Here is a 19,072-nt window from a genome sequence, read left to right as displayed (position 1 = left end):
TGGTTGGTGTCAGCCATTACATCAGGAAAGCATTCCTCATTCTCTGAGGTGTTTCTTTTGGATGCAACAAAATTCATAGGTCATTTCACAGGGATTAATTTTTTCATCCAGCAACCAATTTAGGTGACTTGTTTGGAGGGCTAATAAAGGATTGTGCTGTTCAGCCACAAAATCCTGCTGTAACTGTTATGTCAGGTTGGGAAAAACCTACGTTTATCAAGACACCTTGCTCTGAATATTGCTGATAACCAGGAACTTGTTAGCCTTTCACCTGTACCTGTTTTCTTCCCTCAAAGCTCCAGGCAAGATTTACTGGCTTCTAGATTTAAATCTCTTGATTTTAGGTGGGATGGAGGCAGTGGGGGAAATAAAACTTGATACCTGAAAACAAAACATAGCTTCCTTGTGGCTTGAGATTTGGATAAGGCATGAATAGCTTATTCAGATGCAAGCCGGGTCCATGCATTGCTTTGGACGGGGTTGCATTCACACGTGTCCACCGGCTTGAGTTTTAACCTTGGTTGGTTCTCACCTTCAGGGAACCCCTCATCGAGTAGATTCAGGGTTCAAGGCCATCAGGCCAGGTAGGAAAAACAGCAGTTACCCGGCTCGAAACTCCCCGCCAAATCAAGGTGGCACTTGAGTTCACACGACACGGGGAACCTGGCTGGGCTTTGCAAGGCGTCGGTCGGGCTGGCTCGACATCCCGGGCTCTACCGCCCCCCCAGCACGAGCCGGTCCACCCAACGTGCCAAACCGGTCTCGGGAGCCTCCGCATTCCGGCGGAGCGGGTTGCGAGGCCCGGCTCTGCCCAGCCGGCGTGCCCGGACTCGCGCCCTTTGCCAAAAGGAACCGCCGTGGAGGCGCGCTCGGCTCCCCGCGCCCCGGAGGCTCCGTTCCCAGCCGCCAGGGCTCGGGAGGGAGGGAGGGAGGGAGGGGGAGGAGGGGAAGAGAAGCCCGCAGACCCGTGGGGGGGCGCCTCTCCCCTCCCTTCGCTTCCCCCTCCTCTATTTTTATTTGGCTATTTTTTGCTGCTGCTGCCTCCGCCCTGCGCCTCCTGCCTAGCGAGCGCCCCCTCCCCCGTTTATTTCTTTATGGAATGCGTTTTCTTTTCTTTGACTTACATTGACCAGCGACCCTCCCCATCCCACTGACAGCTCCAAAAGCCCCGTTGCCCTCCCTCGGGCCGCTCCAGCAGGAAGCCGGGAAGCCTCCCCAACCCAGCCCCCCGAACCCCCAAGCCCAGGCGAGCCCGGTGGAGCTGCACCCCGATCCTGTTGCAAAGCTCGCGCGCCTTCCTCCTCTCCCCAACCCCCGCCTCCCCCAACTGCTTCGGCCAAGGCAGAGGCGGCCAAAGACGCCCCCCGCCCCCCCCAACGAACGCGAGCCCGCCAGCCCGACTCGCCCGGCCGCTGCAGGGAGAGAGAAAGAAAGGCGGCCAGGCACCGGCCGCGCAGCGCTGCTCCTTTCCGCAGCAGAAGCCGGAGGAGGAGGAGGAGGCGGTAGCAGCGGCGGCGGCTCTGCGCCCAGGCCAGCCTGTAAGCCGGGGGAGGAAGAGGAGGAGGAGGCGCCGAGGAAGCCGCCGCCGCCGCCGCCGCTTCTGCTGCCTTCCCTCCTTCCCTTCCTCCCTTGCCCAGCCCATCTTCTCCAAGCGCGGGGAAGCCGCCGGGCGCTGTGCAGGGTTGCGCGGCGCTTTGTTCCCGCAGCCGCTCCGCCTGCATCTGCATCTGCAGCGGGAGCCCGAAGCGGGCCTTGCTTGTACCCTGGCCGGAGAGTCCCGGGGCTGAGCGCTAGCGGGAATCCGCCTCCTCCTCCTCCTCGCTTTGAGCAGCAAGAGAGGCCGGCCGGGAAGGAAGGAAGGAGGGAAGGAAGGAAAGGAGGAGGGAAGGAAGGTGGGAGTGAAGGAAGGAAGGAAGGAAAGGAGGAAGGAAGGTGGGAGGGAAGGAAGGAAAGGAGGAGGAAAGGAAAGGAGGAGGGAAGGAAGGAAAGGAGGAACGAAGGAAGGTGGGAGGAAGGAAAGAAGGAAGGAAAGGAGGAAGGAAGGAAGGTGGGAGAGAAGAAAGGAAGGAAAGGAGGAGGGAGGGAAGGAAGGAAGGTGGGAGGGAAGGAAGGAAAGGAGGAAGGAAGGAAGTTGGGAGGAAGGAAGGAAGGAAAGGAGGGAGGAAGGAAGGTAGGAAGGAAGGAAAGGAGGAAGGAAGGTGGGAGGGAAGGAAGAAAGGAAAGGAAGGAAGGAAGGAAAGGAGGAAGGAAGGAAGGTGGGAGGAAGGAAGGAAGGAAAGGAGGAGAAAAGGAAGGAAAGGAAGGAAGGAAGGAGGAGGGAAGGAAGGAAGGAAAGGAGGAGGGAAGGAAGGAAAGGAGGAGGGAAGGAAGGAAGGAAGGAGGGAAGGAAGGTGGGAGGGAAGGAAGGAAAGGAGGAAGGAAGGTGGGAGCGAAGGAAGAAAGGAAGGAAAGGAGGAAGGAAGGAAGGAAAGGAGGAGGAAGGAAGGAAAGGAAGAGGAAGGAAGGAAAGGAGGAGGGAAGGAAGGAGGAAAGAAAGGAAGAGGGAAGGAAGAAAGGAAAGGAGGAGGGAAGGAAGGAGGAAGGAAGGAAGGTGGGAGTGAAGGAAGGAAGGAAAAGAGGAGGGGAGGAAAGGAAGGAAGGTAGGTAGGAAGGTAGGGGAAGGAAGAAAGGAAGGAAGGAAGGAAAGGAGGAGGGAAGGAAAGTAGGAGGGAAGGAAGGAAAGGAGGAACGAAGGAAGGTGGGAGGGAAGGAAGGAAGGAAGGAAAGGAGGAAGGAAGGAAGGTGGGAGAGGAAGAAAGGAAGGAAAGGAGGAGGGAGGGAAGGAAGGAAGGTGGGAGGGAAGGAAGGAAAGGAGGAAGGAAGGAAGTTGGGAGGGAAGGAAGGAAGGAAAGGAGGGAGGAAGGAAGGTAGGAAGGAAGGAAAGGAGGAAGGAAGGTGGGAGGGAAGGAAGAAAGGAAAGGAGAAGGAAGGAAGGAAAGGAGGAAGGAAGGAAGGTGGGAGGGAAGGAAGGAAGGAAAGGAGGAGAAAAGGAAGGAAAGGAAGGAAGGAAGGAGGAGGGAAGGAAGGAAGGAAAGGAGGAGGGAAGGAAGGAAAGGAGGAGGGAAGGAAGGAAGGAAGGAGGAAAGGAAGGTGGGAGGGAAGGAAGGAAAGGAGGAAGGAAGGTGGGAGCGAAGGAAGAAAGGAAGGAAAGGAGGAAGGAAGGAAGGAAAGGAGGAGGGAAGGAAGGAAAGGAAGAGGGAAGGAAGGAAAGGAGGAGGGAAGGAAGGAGGAAAGAAAGGAAGAGGGAAGGAAGAAAGGAAAGGAGGGAAGGAAGGAGGAAGGAAGGAAGGTGGGAGTGAAGGAAGGAAGGAAAAGGAGGGAGGAAAGGAAGGAAGGTAGGAGGAAGGTAGGGGAAGGAAGAAAGGAAGGAAGGAAGGAAAGGAGGAGGGAAGGAAAGTAGGAGGGAAGGAAGGAAGGAGGGAAGGAAGGTGGGAGGGAAGGAAGGAAAGGAGGAAGGAAGGTGGGAGGGAAGGAAGAAAGGAAGGAAAGGAGGAAGGAAGAAAGGAAAGGAGGAGGGAAGGAAGGAAAGGAAGAGGGAAGGAAGGTGGAGGAAGGAAGGAAGGAAGTGGGAAGGAAGGAAGGAAAGGAAGTGGGAAGGAAGGAGGGAGGGAAGGAAGGAAGGAAGGAAAGGAGGAAGGAAGGAAGGAAAGGAGGAAGAAGGAAGGAGGAAGGAAGGAAGGAAGGAAAGAGTGAGGAAGGAAGGAAGGAAGGGAGGAAGGAAGGAAGGGGGAGGAAGGAAGGAAGGAAGGGAGGAGGAAGGAGGAAAGGAAGGAAGGAGGAAGGAAGGAAGGGAGAGGGGGAAGGAAAGGAGGAGGGAAGGAAGGAGGAAGGAAGGAAGGAAAGGAGGAGGGAGGGAAGGAAGGAGGAAGGAAGGTGGGAGGAAGGAAGAAAGGAAGGAAGGAAGGAAGGAGGGAAGGAAGGAAGGAAAGGAGGAGGAGGAGGGCGGCGGAGAGAAGAGCAGCCGCCCCAGCCACGCCCTGCCCTGCCCTGCCCTGGCGCGGCTGCTCCCCTTCTCCCCCGTCCGGGGTCGTTTCCGCCCCGCCGAGTGGCAGCAGCCGGGGAGGCGGCGGCCGCTGTCGAGGCTCCCTCTCGCCGCCGAGCCTGGGAAAAGAGAGGAGGAGGAGGCGGAGGAGGGGAGCGCCGAAGGGGCGGCGCGGGGAAGCCTTGCCCGCCGCCCGCCCTCCCTCCCTCCCTGCCTGCCTGGCTCCATTCATCGCGGCTCCGGATTTTGCTTCTCGCCCGCCGAAGAAAGCGCCAAGGAGCAGCAGCAGCAGCAGCAGCAGCAGGAGCCGCGGCGGCGCAATTGCGCGGCGATCGCCCTTCGCAGGCAGCCTCTCCTCCGTCGGTCGGGGCTCCCCGGCGTCGTCCCCCCGCCGCCCTCCCGCCCTCCGAACAAAAACAACCCCCGGAGACCCGGGCGGCTCTTTCTTTCTTTCGGTCTTGCGAGGGGCGGGAAAGCAGCGGAGGAAGCAAAGGCGGCAGCGGCGGCGGCGGCGGCAGAGGCGGCTTGCGTGGCTGCTTCTCCTGCTTTTGCGCCAGGCGGGCAGGCAGGGCCGAGTCCGCTCCGGCGGGTCAGGCGGGCCAGGCGGACGCAGGAGGAGCCGGGGCGACCCCCACCCCAATCTCCCCCCACCCTCGGGGCGGCCCCCTTTCCCTCTTTGAGCCGAAGCGGGGCCGGGAAACCCAAGCCAACATGGAGGTCGAAGATGCGGATTGCTCGCTGCGGCGCCTCCCGGGCGGGCGGCTCCTTTTGGAGGCGAGCAGGCGAGGCTGAGCTGCTTCCCCCGGCCTCCCGTCGTAGCTGGAGAAGGAGGAGGAGGAAGAGGAGGCGGCGGCGAGCCCCAAACCAGGCCCGGACCTTCCTCCCCTCCCTCCTTCCCCTTGCCCCGTTCTCCGGTCTTCCTTCTCTCCCCCACCCGCCCCACCAAGGTGGGCCGAGAATTTCCCCCTCTCCAAAGCCAGCAGCCTCTCCGGAGGGCGCCCGGACGCTTTTCCCTCCCTCCCTCCCTCCCTTCCCTGGGCGGGTGGGCTTGTTTTCCTCTCCCCCCTTTTTTTGGCAAGGGGAGGGGTTTAAAACTACCCCCCATCCCAATATTTGGTTTATTTGCCTTGTCCCGGGAAAAGGGCGAAGAGCGCAGCGGAACTCGGGGATTGCGGGGAATATTTTTTTATTTTTATTTTTATTATTATTGTTGTTAGTATTATTATAATTCCGTCGAGGCCGTTTTGCTCCCCACAACCGAACCACCAAACAGAGGAATGAAGCCTGGCGTCGGGGGGGGGGGCTCCCTGGCCTTGGTGAGGGGGCTCCTGCTGCTGCTCTGCGCCGCCCCGCTTTGCCTGCGGCCAGCCGATGGAAAAAGTGAGTGTTGGCGACGGGGGGTTGTTGGAGGGGGAAACAAATCACCCCAGCTTTAGTTTGGGGAATGGGGATTTTTTTGGGTGGGGAGAGGGAGGGGGACGCCATGCCAGGGGCGCCTTTCCCGCCGAGGCCGCGGTGAGGGGGGAAACCAGGCAGGGTCTCCAAACGCGCGGGGACCCCCTGGCCCCTTTTTTCTCCTCCCCGCCCCCTCGGCCGGGGAAGGCAAGCTTCGCTGTCTCCTTCCAGGCTTTGCATTCCGGGCTTGTTTTGGGGGTGGGGGGCTCCTTTCCCACGAGCCCCCACTCCCCCGCGGAAACGCTTTCCTTCCCAGCCTGGCTGGACTGGCCACAGGCGGAGAGAGGAGCAGGGAAGGAGGGTGGGTGGGTGTGTGGGGAGGGGGAAGGGGTGTCTGGCCCCGCCGCCCCTTCGAGGGGGGCCTCCGGCCGACCGAGCCGGCCTCTCCCGCGCAAGGCAACCGGCTCGGCTTTCCCCGGGGGGCTTGGCAGACGCCCGGAGAGCCAGCCGTTGCGTAAACAAGCAGAGCGCGCCGGCACCTGGAGCGCTGCAACCCGGCGGCGGCGGTGGCGGGCGACCCTTGGAGACCCGAACAGCCGGCAGCCAAGCCGGGACAGGCTTTCGCGAACCCCTCCCCCTCCCTTCCCCAGCCGCCAGAACTTGCATTATTATTAGTAGTATTAGTAGTAGTATTAGTAGTAGTGGTAGTATTAGTATTATGGGGGTCTCTTTTGTGTCGAAAAGAGCGCCTCTAACCAGCCCCATGTGGAAAGCCTCTTTTTGCGGTCAAATATTATTATTTTTTTTGGGGGGGGGCTAGATGTTTTTGAGGGGAGAGAAGGGATTGTATCCACCACCACCCCACTTTGCTTCCCTCTGTGCAACGAATCCAAAGCTGGAGAAAGCAAGAGTGTTTTTATATAACTCTTGTTTGTTTATAACGCAGAGAAGTAGAAGTTGCAATTAAAATGTTACTCAGTGAATATTCATCCTCCCGAGCTCCCGGGGGTTGGTGAGAGGAGGAAGGCAGTGGATGCATGCTCTTTGTCCTCCTCTCCTCCTTCTCTCCCCCCACTGAAATGTTTTGATTGTTTTGTGGGGTGGGGGTGAGACAAAAGAGGAAGGGGGAGAGAGAATTGGGCAAGGGCCCTATTTGGTGCAATTCCTGAAGCTCCCCCCCCCCTTAGACAGCTGGTGGCTTCATGCTTGAGCAGAAGGTGTGGGAGAGGGAGGGGAAAAAAAATCCTGCATGACCTCCCTGTAAAAGGAGAGGGGGGGGGTGTTGAGAGAAAAAAGAACTTTCTTTGGTGGTTTGTGAATCGGTGAAATGGGTGGAGAAAGTGACACCTTATGGATTGTTGTTCGTGGTGGGGTTGGGATGCCCTCCCCCTTGCCCCCCCCCCTAGGGAGGAAAGAGACCTCACCTCTTAGGTTCAATAACAACAATCAGTGTGCAAGTGTAGCTCTTTGGGTTTTGTGGGGGCAAAGGGGCTGTGCACATTGGGGCTTTTGGGGAGGTCTCTAAGGCGAGTTCGGGCAAGTGTTTGACCTTTGGGAAACTGCCTCAATGGCTGCTTTTTGGATGACAAGGTCAAAATGTGAGTCATAGATCGCATTTCTAAAACAGGGTTGTTTCACCTCATCTTCCCAACGACTTCCCCCCCCTGTGTGTTTTTCTCTACAAGTATAATCTTTGACTGCACGTAAGGATTTAGGCCAGGCCCCAAAAAGAAAAAAAAAAAACACAAAACTTTAATCCGTTTAGTGTTGGAGTAAAACGAGAAGTAGGCAAGTAAACAAACATGAGTGCAGAAAAATCGTGACTGCCTCTACGTAGGAGCCCCATTGATCTCGGCGTCTAAACGGCATGTTCAAGCTTTTGATGATTAAAAAAAAAAGATTATCCTGTTAGGTGCAGTTCTTTTAAAGTACAGTACGAGCATAAAAATGGCATTTTATCTGCTGTTGTTATTGATCTAGTTATCCACTGTTTTCTTAACAAGGGCATTGTCAGCGGGGTGTGTGTGTGTGAAACCAACAACCCAGGATTTAGACGACTGCGTTAAAATATTCATTAATCTGTAAAAAAAAAAATCTTAATAAGCAGAGTGAATTGTTGGGAAATGAATCTGTGTTTACAGTGGATGAAAAGAATGAAAACATGTTGGTTGGCTTGAAAAAAAAAACCCCACCATCTCTTGAAAAAAGGACCCCCACTCCTACTCCCACCCCCAGCCCACTGCTCTTCTCATTGTAACACAACGAACATCTAGTCTTAGTTTTATGCGTATGTAGCTGCTTTTTTTTTTTTCAAATACATAGAATGTGTCATAGCTAAACTCGCTCTTCCATTTTCGGTCATAAGAAGTCATGCATTCCTAAATAGGAATATACAAGAGTTGGAACCAAAATAATATGGAATGGCTGTCTCTGTAATCTTCAGTTAATATAGTTTTGAAATCCAAGGTATGATTGGTAGGTAAAACAGTAATTAAGATGTCAGTGAGAGAGGAGGGGAACCTGGCTTGGTCCCTTACAGGAGAGGCATCACCGATAGGGAGTGAATTTCCATCGTGGGTTTGACCTGGTTTGCTTTTCTGGGCCTTCAAGAAAATTCTTCAAATTGGCTGACTTGGTTCTGATCCTCCTTTATAATTTGGGGCTGTGGGCTGTAGATGCTGTTGTGGTGTCATTTTTTTGTTGAACTGTTTCCTTCCTTCACCTGGGCAGGCAGCAGTGTTTATTGCTGAAAATGATTGTCCATAAAATATTAAAAGCTTGCTCTGCGAGGGGTGTGTGTGTGTGTGTGTTTGAGGGGCAGCGTCATTTGTAGAATCCAACAAAAAACACAATTTTTGTATGAGGTGCATTTCCTTTGCTCTCTACAGCAGTGGGTGACCCCCCAACCTTTGGGGCACCAGAGACCGGTTCCATGGCGAGAGGTTTTTTGTGGACCAGAGGTGGGGTATGGTTTTGTGTGCTGCCTGCATCCCATGGATGGGGTGGCTTCGCTTGTTTGTGTGGCCCCGTTTTTGGCATGCCAGGGACTGGTGCCAGTCCATCGGGGGTGGGCTTGGGGACCCCAACTCTAGAGAGCAGTATTTATATGTGCTGTGGAAATTCTTCCTCTGCCCTGATGAATTTACGAGTAGAGTTGGGTTGGCATTTTAAGCCAGTCTTCTCCTTTGTTTTATTGAGTGATATGACTTGTAAGTGAGGAAGCTAATTCAGTTGTGGTTTGGTGACCTAAACTTGTGTTATTTTAATAGAGCGTGTTTCAGCTCTTGCATGTTAGATCTCTATAGCTGGATACTTAGTAAGAAACCCTTAAAGCTGTAATTGTGTGTGCATGTGTATAGTATCAACATCAATATCTCTTAATGTGTCGCTGATAAAGCAAATATAGTTAGCATGAGTGAGCCAATCAGGTAAATTCCCAGCATAATTTAGATACTGGAGTATAAAATGGGTTTGACACTAAAGGAATTGTTTTGCCTTTCTGGAATCTAATTGATAAAAGGATGGGAGATTTCTTTGGAAAACCGCTGAAGACACTTTGCCAAGAGATATAAGAAGCAATAAACATTATTTCCTAGGAAATCAGGCCTGTTGGTTTTTTTGTTTGCAAACTAATGATATTTGGGCTTAACCTTGGAGATTGCCAAGTGTTTTGTTACCTTAGGACAGCTGCTTGTTCTGTTGTTAAGAAAGAAGCGTGGAGGATAGTTGCGCTACATTTTTAAGAGCAAATATTAGCAGGGAATTATAATGGCTGACTTTATCCCAGCCTGTAGTGCAAAAACACCATTAAGAATCTGCTCCAGATGTTATGGTGCAAAAGAATAGAAGCATTTGAATGCATGGAAAGATATAGTAAACCACCTCTCATATTCATATATGTATCTGTATGTGTATCTATATCTATATCTATATCTATATATCTATATCTATATCTATATCTATATCTATCTATATCTATATGTGTGTGTGTATGTGTATATATCTATATCTATATCTATATCTCTGTATCTCTATCTCTCTATCTCTCTATCTATCTATCTATCTATATCTATATCTATATCTATATCTATATCTATATCTATCTATCTATCTATCTATCTATCTATCTATCTATCTATCTATCTATCTATCTATCTATCTATCTATCTATCTATCTATCTATATAAAGTTTTCGTGGGTATTTATATGTATGGTATTCAGCTTTGTTCAGGTATTTTCCCACATCATTATAGTTGTGCTTTTAAAGTTGTAGCAACGTTTCAGCAGAATCTCATCTGCCATCATCAGGCTTCTGTATTGTGTTAGTCTGTGAGTCAGCTTTGCTGGCTGAGGAATTCTGGGAGTTGAAGTCCACAAGTCTTAAAGTCGCCAAGGTTGGAGACCCCTGGTTTAGAAGCTCTGTCATTGTTGGAGGCTTTGAGGAATCTAGTAAGGAAATACCTCTGAATGATAATCCAGTGGGTCAGAATAACAGAGTTGAGAGGGACCTTTGAGGTCATCTAGTCCAACCCCTCCATTCAAGCAGGGTCACGAGCTGTCTAGTCTTTTCTATGATTCTCTGCTGTAGGTAAATCCTGATTCCCATTTTTAGAGTCCGATCATAATGCCTGGGTTGAGCTAAAATAATACTTTTCAAATAATCAGTAGGCCAGATGCATAGGGGAACTTTTTAAAAAGTAAAATGTCCTCTCAGTTTTTCCAATTAAAAGCAGTGGAAGCAGCTTTAAGTGGATTTGTGATGTATTCTTAAATGGATGTAATTGTTGACCTAATCCATAATTAACACAATCATGGTTTATGAAATCAATCCAGGAAGTTTCATAGTTATGTAAGCTATTGCGATAGTACATGTCCTTGAGGTACAACCATTCGTTTAGTGAAAGCACTGAGAAAAGTACTGATGAACGTTTTTCACACTTACGACCGTTGCAGCATCCCCGGTTTCATGTGATCATAATTCAGATGCTCGGCAAGTGGTTCATATTTATGACGGTCGAAATGTCCCAGGGTCTTTTGCAACCTTCTGACATGCAAAGTCAATGGGGAAACCAGATTCACTTCTTAACCATGTGACTAATTTAACTGCAGTGATCACTTAACAAATATGGCAAGGAAGGTCATTAAATGGGGCAAATGTTTCACTTAAGCAACAAAAAATGTTGGGCTCAGTTGCAGTTGTAAGATAAGGACTTACCTGTACTTTCACTCTTTACAAACATTGGAGCATCTAAAATGCTTCGCCAGGTCATAATAAAATCCACATATGTACAAAACCAGTGATATGGACTCTGGTTACTATGCAGAGCCTGAAAATACTTGTTTCGTCATCAAGTTTATAAATACTGAGAGCTGGAATGTTCTCCACTATTTCATCATACAGAGACACTTCCTTAAAAGAACAGTAGTACTGAAAACATTTCAAAACATTGTGGTGGTTATCCCTTTTTTGAGGTAATATTTCTTAGGTGCTGCTTTTTAAAATAATCGCTGTAGATGATATAAAGAACTTGAAACGGAATTCATTTGTTTAATTGTTGTGGATATCAAGACAATATATTTTGATGTAAACCGGGCGGATCTAATCTTGGCAACATGAAGGCCTGTGGACTTCAACTCCCAGAATCCCCCAGCCAGGCCTGTGGACTTCTGGGAGTTGAAATCCGCAGGCCCTTAAAGTTGCCAAGATTGGACACTCCTGATGAAGACAAAATGTGCAATAGAAGTATGATAGTTATGCAGTTAAGCTACAATAAATGAAGAGACTGCACGGTGGCTCAGCAGTTAAGATGGAAAAGCCGACAGCCTAGGTTTGAATCCCCAGCACCGCGTAATGGAGTGAGCTCCCGTCCTTGCCCCAGCTCCTGCCAACCTAGCTGTTTGAAAGCATGCAAATGCAAGTAGATAAATAGGTACCACTTCGCTGGGAAAGTAACAATGCACCATGATGTCATGCCGGCCACAAGACTGTGGAAATGTCTTTGGACAGCGCTGGTTCAATGACCTTGAAATGGAGATGAGCACCAGGCCCCAGAGTTGGCAATGACTGTCAGAGTAAAATCTGCAGCTTTTTACAATAGGTAAATAGGTACAATAGATAAAGACAGGAGAGAGAGAGAGAGAGAGAGAGAGAGAGAGAGACATACAAACAAATAGATAGATGGATACAAATAGTTATAGATAGATACGTAGGTAGACGGATCGTAAGTATAGATTATTACCACTTCACTTTGTTATTTGTTTGCACACTGAGATCTTATGCACAAATTCCTTGTGTGTCCACTCACACTTGGCCAATACAGAATTCTATTATAAAAAAATAGATAAGAGAATTGATTTAATTTGGTGTAGTTGGTTTGGTGAACCTGCAAAGCTAAAATAGCGAATCATATATGACTCAGTGTCTTGTATGATTATGAAATATTGGATATTGAATATTGAAATGAGATGTGAAATATTTTAAATCAAATTTAGTATGTTAGAGTAGCGTAAGGGAATTTCTGCTGGCTTCTTCTTTGAGAATTCCACAAACCCTTACGAATATTTGTAGCTGTAAGTCCTCAACGGTTGGAGGAGGCAAACTATTCCCTTAGCAGGGAATTTGATGCACCCCTGCAGGTGCAGTCCTTGACTTAGAACCATTTATTTAGTGGCCATTCCACGTAACAATGGGGGAAAGCAAGACCCACACGATTAATTTAACCGCCGTCATTTGCTTACCAGCCATGGCAAAAAAGCTTGGTAAAATGGGGGCGTGATCCCAGTTGCGCCCGTAAGTCAAGGACTTCCTGTATTTGGAATTCATTCACGGCCAGTGGAAGACGATCAATTCCTCTGAACAAAATCCCACCTGCGTTCACTGAAGTTTTATTTCCAATTGCGTATCTGGCGGGATGGAATTGTGTTTTTCTTCCACTTTTAAGGGGCTGACTGACCCCAGGAAGATAGAAATCACATCTCTCTCCTTGCGGATTTTCTTTCATTCCCTTTTCCTGTTTTTGAAGGACTTTCCCGGACTTCGCTTGTATAGGAGGCCAACAAATAGGCCTCTTTTTTTTTTTTTTTGAAAGGAAGTTATGGGGAGAATGTTATCATGCAGAGCCCTGTGATTGATGAACTTGCGTGATAGTTGTGTTTACTTGGAAGTGTGAACTGAGAATGCAAGGCTTCCTCTGGCCTCCGCTGTGTTTGGAAGCTTGAAGAGGAGGAGGAGAAAGGGGGTTGGGGGGGGCGGCCTTTCTGGGAGGGGAGGTCCGGGGGAGCCACAGAGCCGGCCGAAGACCATGCTGTGGTTGTGGTGTTTGTGCGAGAGGCCAAGGGAACCTGCTGCTTGATGCACTTGGCTGCGCCACATCTGCAAACACAGCGCTGACCTTTTGACTTCTTCCTATCTTCACTATTTGAACAGTCTTGGCTATTAAAACAAAATGCAAAGCAGCGAGACACTCTTGTTTTCTAAGCTTTCCCAGATTTCAAACAAGGCTGAGGATGTAGCAATCGCAGTTGCGGTAGCCTTAGCAATTTCCGCTCCCTGCCGGGGTGCTTGAAGGGTGGTGAATTCTCTTTCAGTTTGCTATATGTCTCCATAAACAGGATCTGAAATGGGACCTCTTCCTCCACACAAATCCTACAACTGTTTTTTAAAAAATAAAAAACAAGGGAGACAAAACACGATGCTAGTCCCTTGGTTTATGGAGGGAACTAATGATTCATTGCTGGCAAAACTAGGGGGGAAGCTTTAGGGCAAGGGTGTCCAACCTTGGCAACTTTAAGCCTGGAGGACTTCAACTCCCAGAATTCCCCTGCTTTAGGGTGATCCTTCATTTGGAAGGGGAAATTGGGTCTTTCAATCAGTAGGATGATAAAAGGCCTTTGTAAGGTCTCTTGATAAGACCATTCCTGGAATACTGTTAAGTGTCAGGATTCTGGCGGTTGCCCCCATTTAAATCATGAATCTCGAGCCAAACTTCCAAAACGGATTTATTAGGAGTTAACATGCCGGCACTGCCTGGCTGTAGCCAACTCAGAGACTCATCATTCATCGTCACCCTTGACCCTGGTTTTCCCCCCCACCCCCTGGGTGTATCGTAATTCATATTCTCCAATGGGACACATGCATAGCCCAGAGTCATCAATCAGGCTCTCCAATTAGAATTTTGTGTGGCAGAAACTTCGGTCACCTAGTTACGATCTTTGAAAACATTTATGGAATGCAGTTCCGGTTTTGCAAGCTGCTGCACTGCTCCCCGCTCTCTTTCTGTTGGCAACTCTAAAAAGACCAGAGAAATATTTTATGAGTTGACATTAAGTTTTGGTCACCACAGTTTGGAACAGAGACCCAAAGGTGCTTTGTCAAGAAGTAGCTGGACTTTTCGCTCTTTCTTTGAAGACATTTTGCTTCTCATCCAAGAATGTTCTTCAAAAAAAACCCAGAAAGTCCAGTTGCCTCTCGAAAAAGCACCATTGGGGCCACCTGACCTGGAGGACTGAGAATCTCCACAGACATTTAGAGAATGGAGTATTGAACAGCCGTGGATGCAGGAACTTGGTTTATGCCTAACCACTGTTTAAAGCAGAGGTGGTATCCATCAGGTTCTGACCAGTTCTGCAGAACTGGTAGCAGAAATTTTGAGTATTTCAGAGAATTGGTGGTAACCTTCCCCCAGGAGTGGGGCGGGAATGGAGATTTTACAGTATCCTTCCCCTGCCATGTCCACCAAGCCATGCCACGCCCACCAAGCCACGCCCACAGAACCGGTAGTAACAAAAATTGAAACCCACCACTGGTGTAAAGCAAAACATTGTAAACATAGTTGAATTGTTGAACTGATTCTTGAGTAACCAATTAGTTTTAATCATCTTCTCGTTGCAGCCCCATAACCCAGTCAGTTGCGTTCCCAAGTTTCAGCCTTGAGAGTCGTGATAGTAATTCAAGTCTTCAGGTGGGAATAGTACATTGAACATTAATAAGAGTTGGAAGGTATCATAAAGATCTTCTAGTCCAACTCCTTATACCATTTCAAACAAGCGGTTGTCCAATCTCTTCTTGAAAACCTCCAGTGATGGAGCATCCCACAACTTCTGGAGACAAGCTCCAGAAGTTCCATTGATTCATTTTCTTTTACTGGCTTGAAATGTCTCCTTATTCTAGGTTGGATCTCTAAATCAGGGATCCCCAACCTTTTTGACGCCGCGGCCCGGTACCGGTATCAGCTGGGCGCCGCGGCCCGGTACCGGCATCAACTGGGCGCCGCCATCTTTTTTTGACGAAAAAGTGCTTCCAGTGAGCTTTCTGCCCGGAAAAGCTCACCGGAAGCACTTTTTTACCAAAAAAAGATGGCGGCGCCCAGCAACCAGCGGCCCGGTAAGAGTTGTTCCACGGACTGGTATCGGTCCGCGGACCGGCGGTTGGGGACCCCTGCTCTAAATGACCTTCCACCTGTTACTTCTTGTCCTGCTCTCAGGTGCTTTGGAGAATAGGATAAACCCATGATGGCGAACATATGCCATGCATGCCACAGGTGGCACGCAGAGCCATTTGTGCAGGCATGTGACCCCCAGCCAAACTTAGCTGTGCTATGCTTGCGTGCGCCTCCCAGCGGATATTCGGCCCATTGTAGGCCTTTTTTGCCCTCCCGGAGGCTCTGCAGCCTCAGGAGGCCGAAAAACGGGCCTTCCGGAAATACCAGAAGTGCCAAAACGGGCCTGTTTTTGACCTCCCAAGGCTGCAGAGGCTTCCCTCTAGCCTCCGGGACAGCGAAAACCGCCTCAAATGGGCCAAAGTTGGGAGGCGCGCGCATGTGCAGTGCTTAGTAAGGGGGGGCGGAGGGAGATGTTGCACACGCATGCATGGGGAGGGGCCCCGCATTGCATTGTGGGTGCTAGCACGTGCGTGCGCTGTTTTCGGCACACCACAACAAAAAGGTCCGCCATCACTGGGGTAAACCCTTCTTCTCTGTGATAGCCCATCAAATATTGGATGGCTGCTGTGTGTCACTCCTAATCCTTCTCTTCATTAGACTAGACATATCTAGTTCCCTCAGTCGTCCACCTTATTGGCTCAGCCTCTAGATCCCTTGTCATTTAAAAATTGAGAATGTCTTTATTTTTGGTTGAAAACATGTTGCAAGATACCACCAGTGGGAGGGGGACTTGAAATGACTTCTCCTTGGAAATTGAAACGAATGTGTTCATCTGGCCCAAACAAGGCCTAACATTGTAGGAACAGGTGGAAAATAAATGCCGTTGGAGCTTTATTTGTTTTGGAGGCTCTATTGTACTTACACCTGACTTGAGGAAGATGGTGAGTACCAAAAGGCAGCCCCACCCCCCCAGCCTTTCCTCCTGTAAGAGCCAAAATATTTCTGTTTCCCTAGTAACTGGATAGGGTGGGATGGTCAGGTTTGTTTGTTCAATTTTTGCAGTTCTCAGAAGTAAATCGTAGATTTAGTGGAGGAGCTACTCTGAGGAAACAAGTGTGAAGAAAGGGAGATCGGGTCTTTAGTTGTTTGGAGATATATACACTGCTCAAAAAAATAAAGGGAACACTTAAACAACACAATGTAACTCCAAGTCAATCACACTTCTGTGAAATCAAACTGTCCACTTAGGTAGCATCACTGATTGACAATCAATTTCACATGCTGTTGTGCAAATGGAATAGACAACAGGTGGAAAGCACGGGCAGTTAGCAAGACATCCCCAATAAAGGAGTGGTTCTGCAGGTGGTGACCAACAGATCACTTCTCAGTTCCTATGCTTTCTGGCTGATGGTTTGGTCACTTTTGAATGCTGGCGGTGCTTTCACTCTAGTGGTAGCATGAGACGGAGTCTACAACCACACAAGTGGCTCAGGTCGTGCAGCTCATCCAGGATGGTACATCAATGCGAGCTGTGGCAAGAAGGTTTGCTGTGTCTGTCAGCGTAGTGTCCAGAGCATGGAGGCGCTACCAGGAGACAGGCCAGTACATCAGGAGACGTGGAGGAGGCCGTAGGAGGGCAACAACCCGCTTTGAGGCAGGGGGTTGGACTAGAAGACCTCCAAGGTCCCTTCCAGCCCTAAGTCTCCCCCCATGAACGACCTGATTTTACAGCTGTTGTTATATCGGTCATTAAACGAACCAGTGGCTTGTTAAGGACCGGTTTTGCCAAAAAAAACCAGAAGTGAATGCCAGTTTTCAGCAAAAATGTCATAAAATGCAGAGCAAAAAGGATGCCATAAAACGTGGTTGCATGATTGAGGGATGCTGCAAATGTCTGCAATTAAAGATGGGTTGTTGAGCCCTCAGAATGCACACCTGTGCCATTGGGGCAGTTGGCCCTCTTCAGTCTCCCCTTCCTGGGAGGTCCATCATAATTTTGAATGGTTGTTCTCCAAAGCATCTGAAGGCAGGACAAGAAAGATTAAGGTGACATGACAGCTATGCTCCAATATTTGAGGGGCTGCCCCAAAGAAGAGGGGGGTCACCCTATTTTCCAAAGCACCTGAAAATAGGAGAAGAAGTAACGGTTGGAAACTAATCGAGGAGAGAAGCAACCTAGAATTGAGAAACTTCCTAATACTGAGAACAATTAATCAGTGAAACCAGTTGCCTTCAGAAGTTGTGGTTGCTCCATCACTGGAGGCTTTTAAGAAGAAAGTGGACACAGCCATTATTTTGCAAAGCACCTGAAGGCAGGACAAGAAGCCATGGGTGGAAACTAATCAAGCAACCTAGAACTAAGGAGACATTTCCCGACAGTGAGTACAATCAACCAGTGGAACGACTTGTCTCCAGAAGTTGTGGGTGTTTCATCACTGGAGGTTTTTAAGAAGAGACTGGACAAATGATTCTCTGGATTGGTGTAGGGTTTCCTGGTTCAGCAGGGGGGGTTGAACTAGATCTCCAAGCTGCCGTCCACCTCTGTTGTCCAGTTACTCTGTTAAATTGACGGTCCTCTTCTTCATGGCAACACCTTGCTACTACGTCACTCCTAGTCCTACAGAATCGATTCTCTAGAGAGAGAACCGGCGGTGGAAACCTGGCCATTTTGTTTGAGCTTTGGGGTGGAGGTGTTGGAGGCCACGTGGTCAGAATAGCTGGAATCCCTGACCCTCGTAGATAAAGAGCTCCCCGCATTCCTGCAAACTTCAAGGCGTAAACATTTCTTCTCCACTTCCTGAGGGGCTCCTTGCGAGATTTATGGGGTAGGTGGAGGGGGTCTTTGAAGCAGATGGTTTGTTTCCATTTCCCTTTGGTATGTAAAAGGCCGTGCCTTTGAAGAAGGAGAGGCAGCGATACTTCTTGTGATGTTGTGAGAGGCCGCAAAGGGTGTCTGGCTTGGACATTCAACCGTTCCTTGAGGAGCAGTTGGCTCTCTGTGTGTGTGTTTGTGTGTGTGATGAAAACAAGGGCTAGGGGAGGCATGATAGCAGTCTTCTCAAGGGGCTGCCCCAAAGAAGAGGGAGTTAAGTTATTCTCCAAAGCCCCTGAAGGCAGGACAAGAAGCAACGGATGGAAACTAATCAAGGAGAGGAACAGCCTAGAACTAAGGAGAAATTTCCTCACAGTGAGAACAATTAATCAGTGGAACAATTTGCATCCAGAAGTTGTGAATGCTCCAACACTGGACGTTTTTGAAAAGATATTGGATAACCATTTGTCTGAAGTGGTGTAGGGTTTCCTGCTTCGGCAGGAGGTTGGACTAGAAGACCTCCAAGGTCCCTTCCAACTCTGTTATTCTATTCTTTCTCCTGCCCGGCCTGGCATTATTTATCTTGGGTTGACACAGCAAGCAAAACCGAACATGTTGGTAGGGTTAGGGTCAAGCTCATTGCAACCAAATTGTGATTTGTACAATTGCTTTTGTATTTGTGTATATATATATGTGTACACGTGGGTGGTTGGGTGCGTGTGTGTCCGTGTGTATGAATGGGATTTTTGAACGTGGCAAAAAGTGTTAAGAAACAAAACAAGTATGCAAAGGTAGAAAGGAAAAGGAAAAAGGGTGGAAATGAAAGCGATTTGTATGGTTGTATTTGTGTTTGTGTGTGTGTATGGGTGTAAATGGAATTTTTGAACAGGATAAAAAGTGTAAATAACAAAACAACTATGTAAAGATAGTAAGAAAAAGAAAAAGGATGAAAGCGATTTGTATGATTGTATTTGTGTGTGTGTATTGATGGAATTTTTGAATATGGTAAAAAGTATACAAAAGAAGATAGAACAAATAAGAAACAGAGAAACAGAATAGGCAGAGATAGAAAATGAGGAAAAAGGAATTAAATGAAAACACACGTATAAAATTATGCCTTCTATCCTTTCAGTTTATCGAGAAATTGTCCTCTTAATCTTCTCCCCAACTTTTAAATCCTCAAATCTGGAAATCATCCATTTGATCTCTTCTTCTTTCAACAAAAGGTCCATATAAGGGCTCCTTGTCCATCAGAAAAGCCTTGTCATTATTTTTGTCCGACGAAACTAGTCCACTTTGCCATTTCTGTAAATTCAATTTGTTTTATAATCCAGTCTTTATTGTATCATAGGTACAATATTTTTTCTCCTCCTACAACTTTTTGCATAGCATACTCTTGTTAACCATCTACAGCATAAATTTCCTGCATTACTTTTTTATTTATTTAAAAGCAAACTTTATTGA

General features: G+C 48.8%; 1 protein-coding gene across 3 annotated transcripts in view; it reads left to right on the top strand.

The window, feature by feature from the left end:
- Positions 1 to 4,256: 4,256 nt before the first annotated feature.
- Positions 4,257 to 19,072, top strand: part of IGF1R (insulin like growth factor 1 receptor) — a 220,565-nt gene continuing 205,749 nt past the window's right edge. For all 3 annotated transcript variants that reach the window (XM_087972930.1, XM_087972931.1, XM_087972929.1), the window contains exon 1: positions 4,257 to 5,401. In XM_087972930.1, the coding sequence (XP_087829056.1) occupies positions 5,299 to 5,401 (103 nt within the window). In that variant the 5' untranslated portion in view covers positions 4,257 to 5,298. The remainder of the gene's footprint in view (positions 5,402 to 19,072) is intronic.

Source organism: Notechis scutatus, chromosome 11 (assembly GCF_049901735.1).
Source record: "Notechis scutatus isolate UNSWTSFEM ecotype Mainland chromosome 11, rNotScu1.2, whole genome shotgun sequence".
NCBI classification, from domain to species: Eukaryota; Metazoa; Chordata; class Lepidosauria; order Squamata; family Elapidae; genus Notechis; species Notechis scutatus.
The sequence above is the reverse complement of the archived record's forward strand: the minus strand, read 5'-3'. Positions and strand labels throughout refer to the sequence as shown.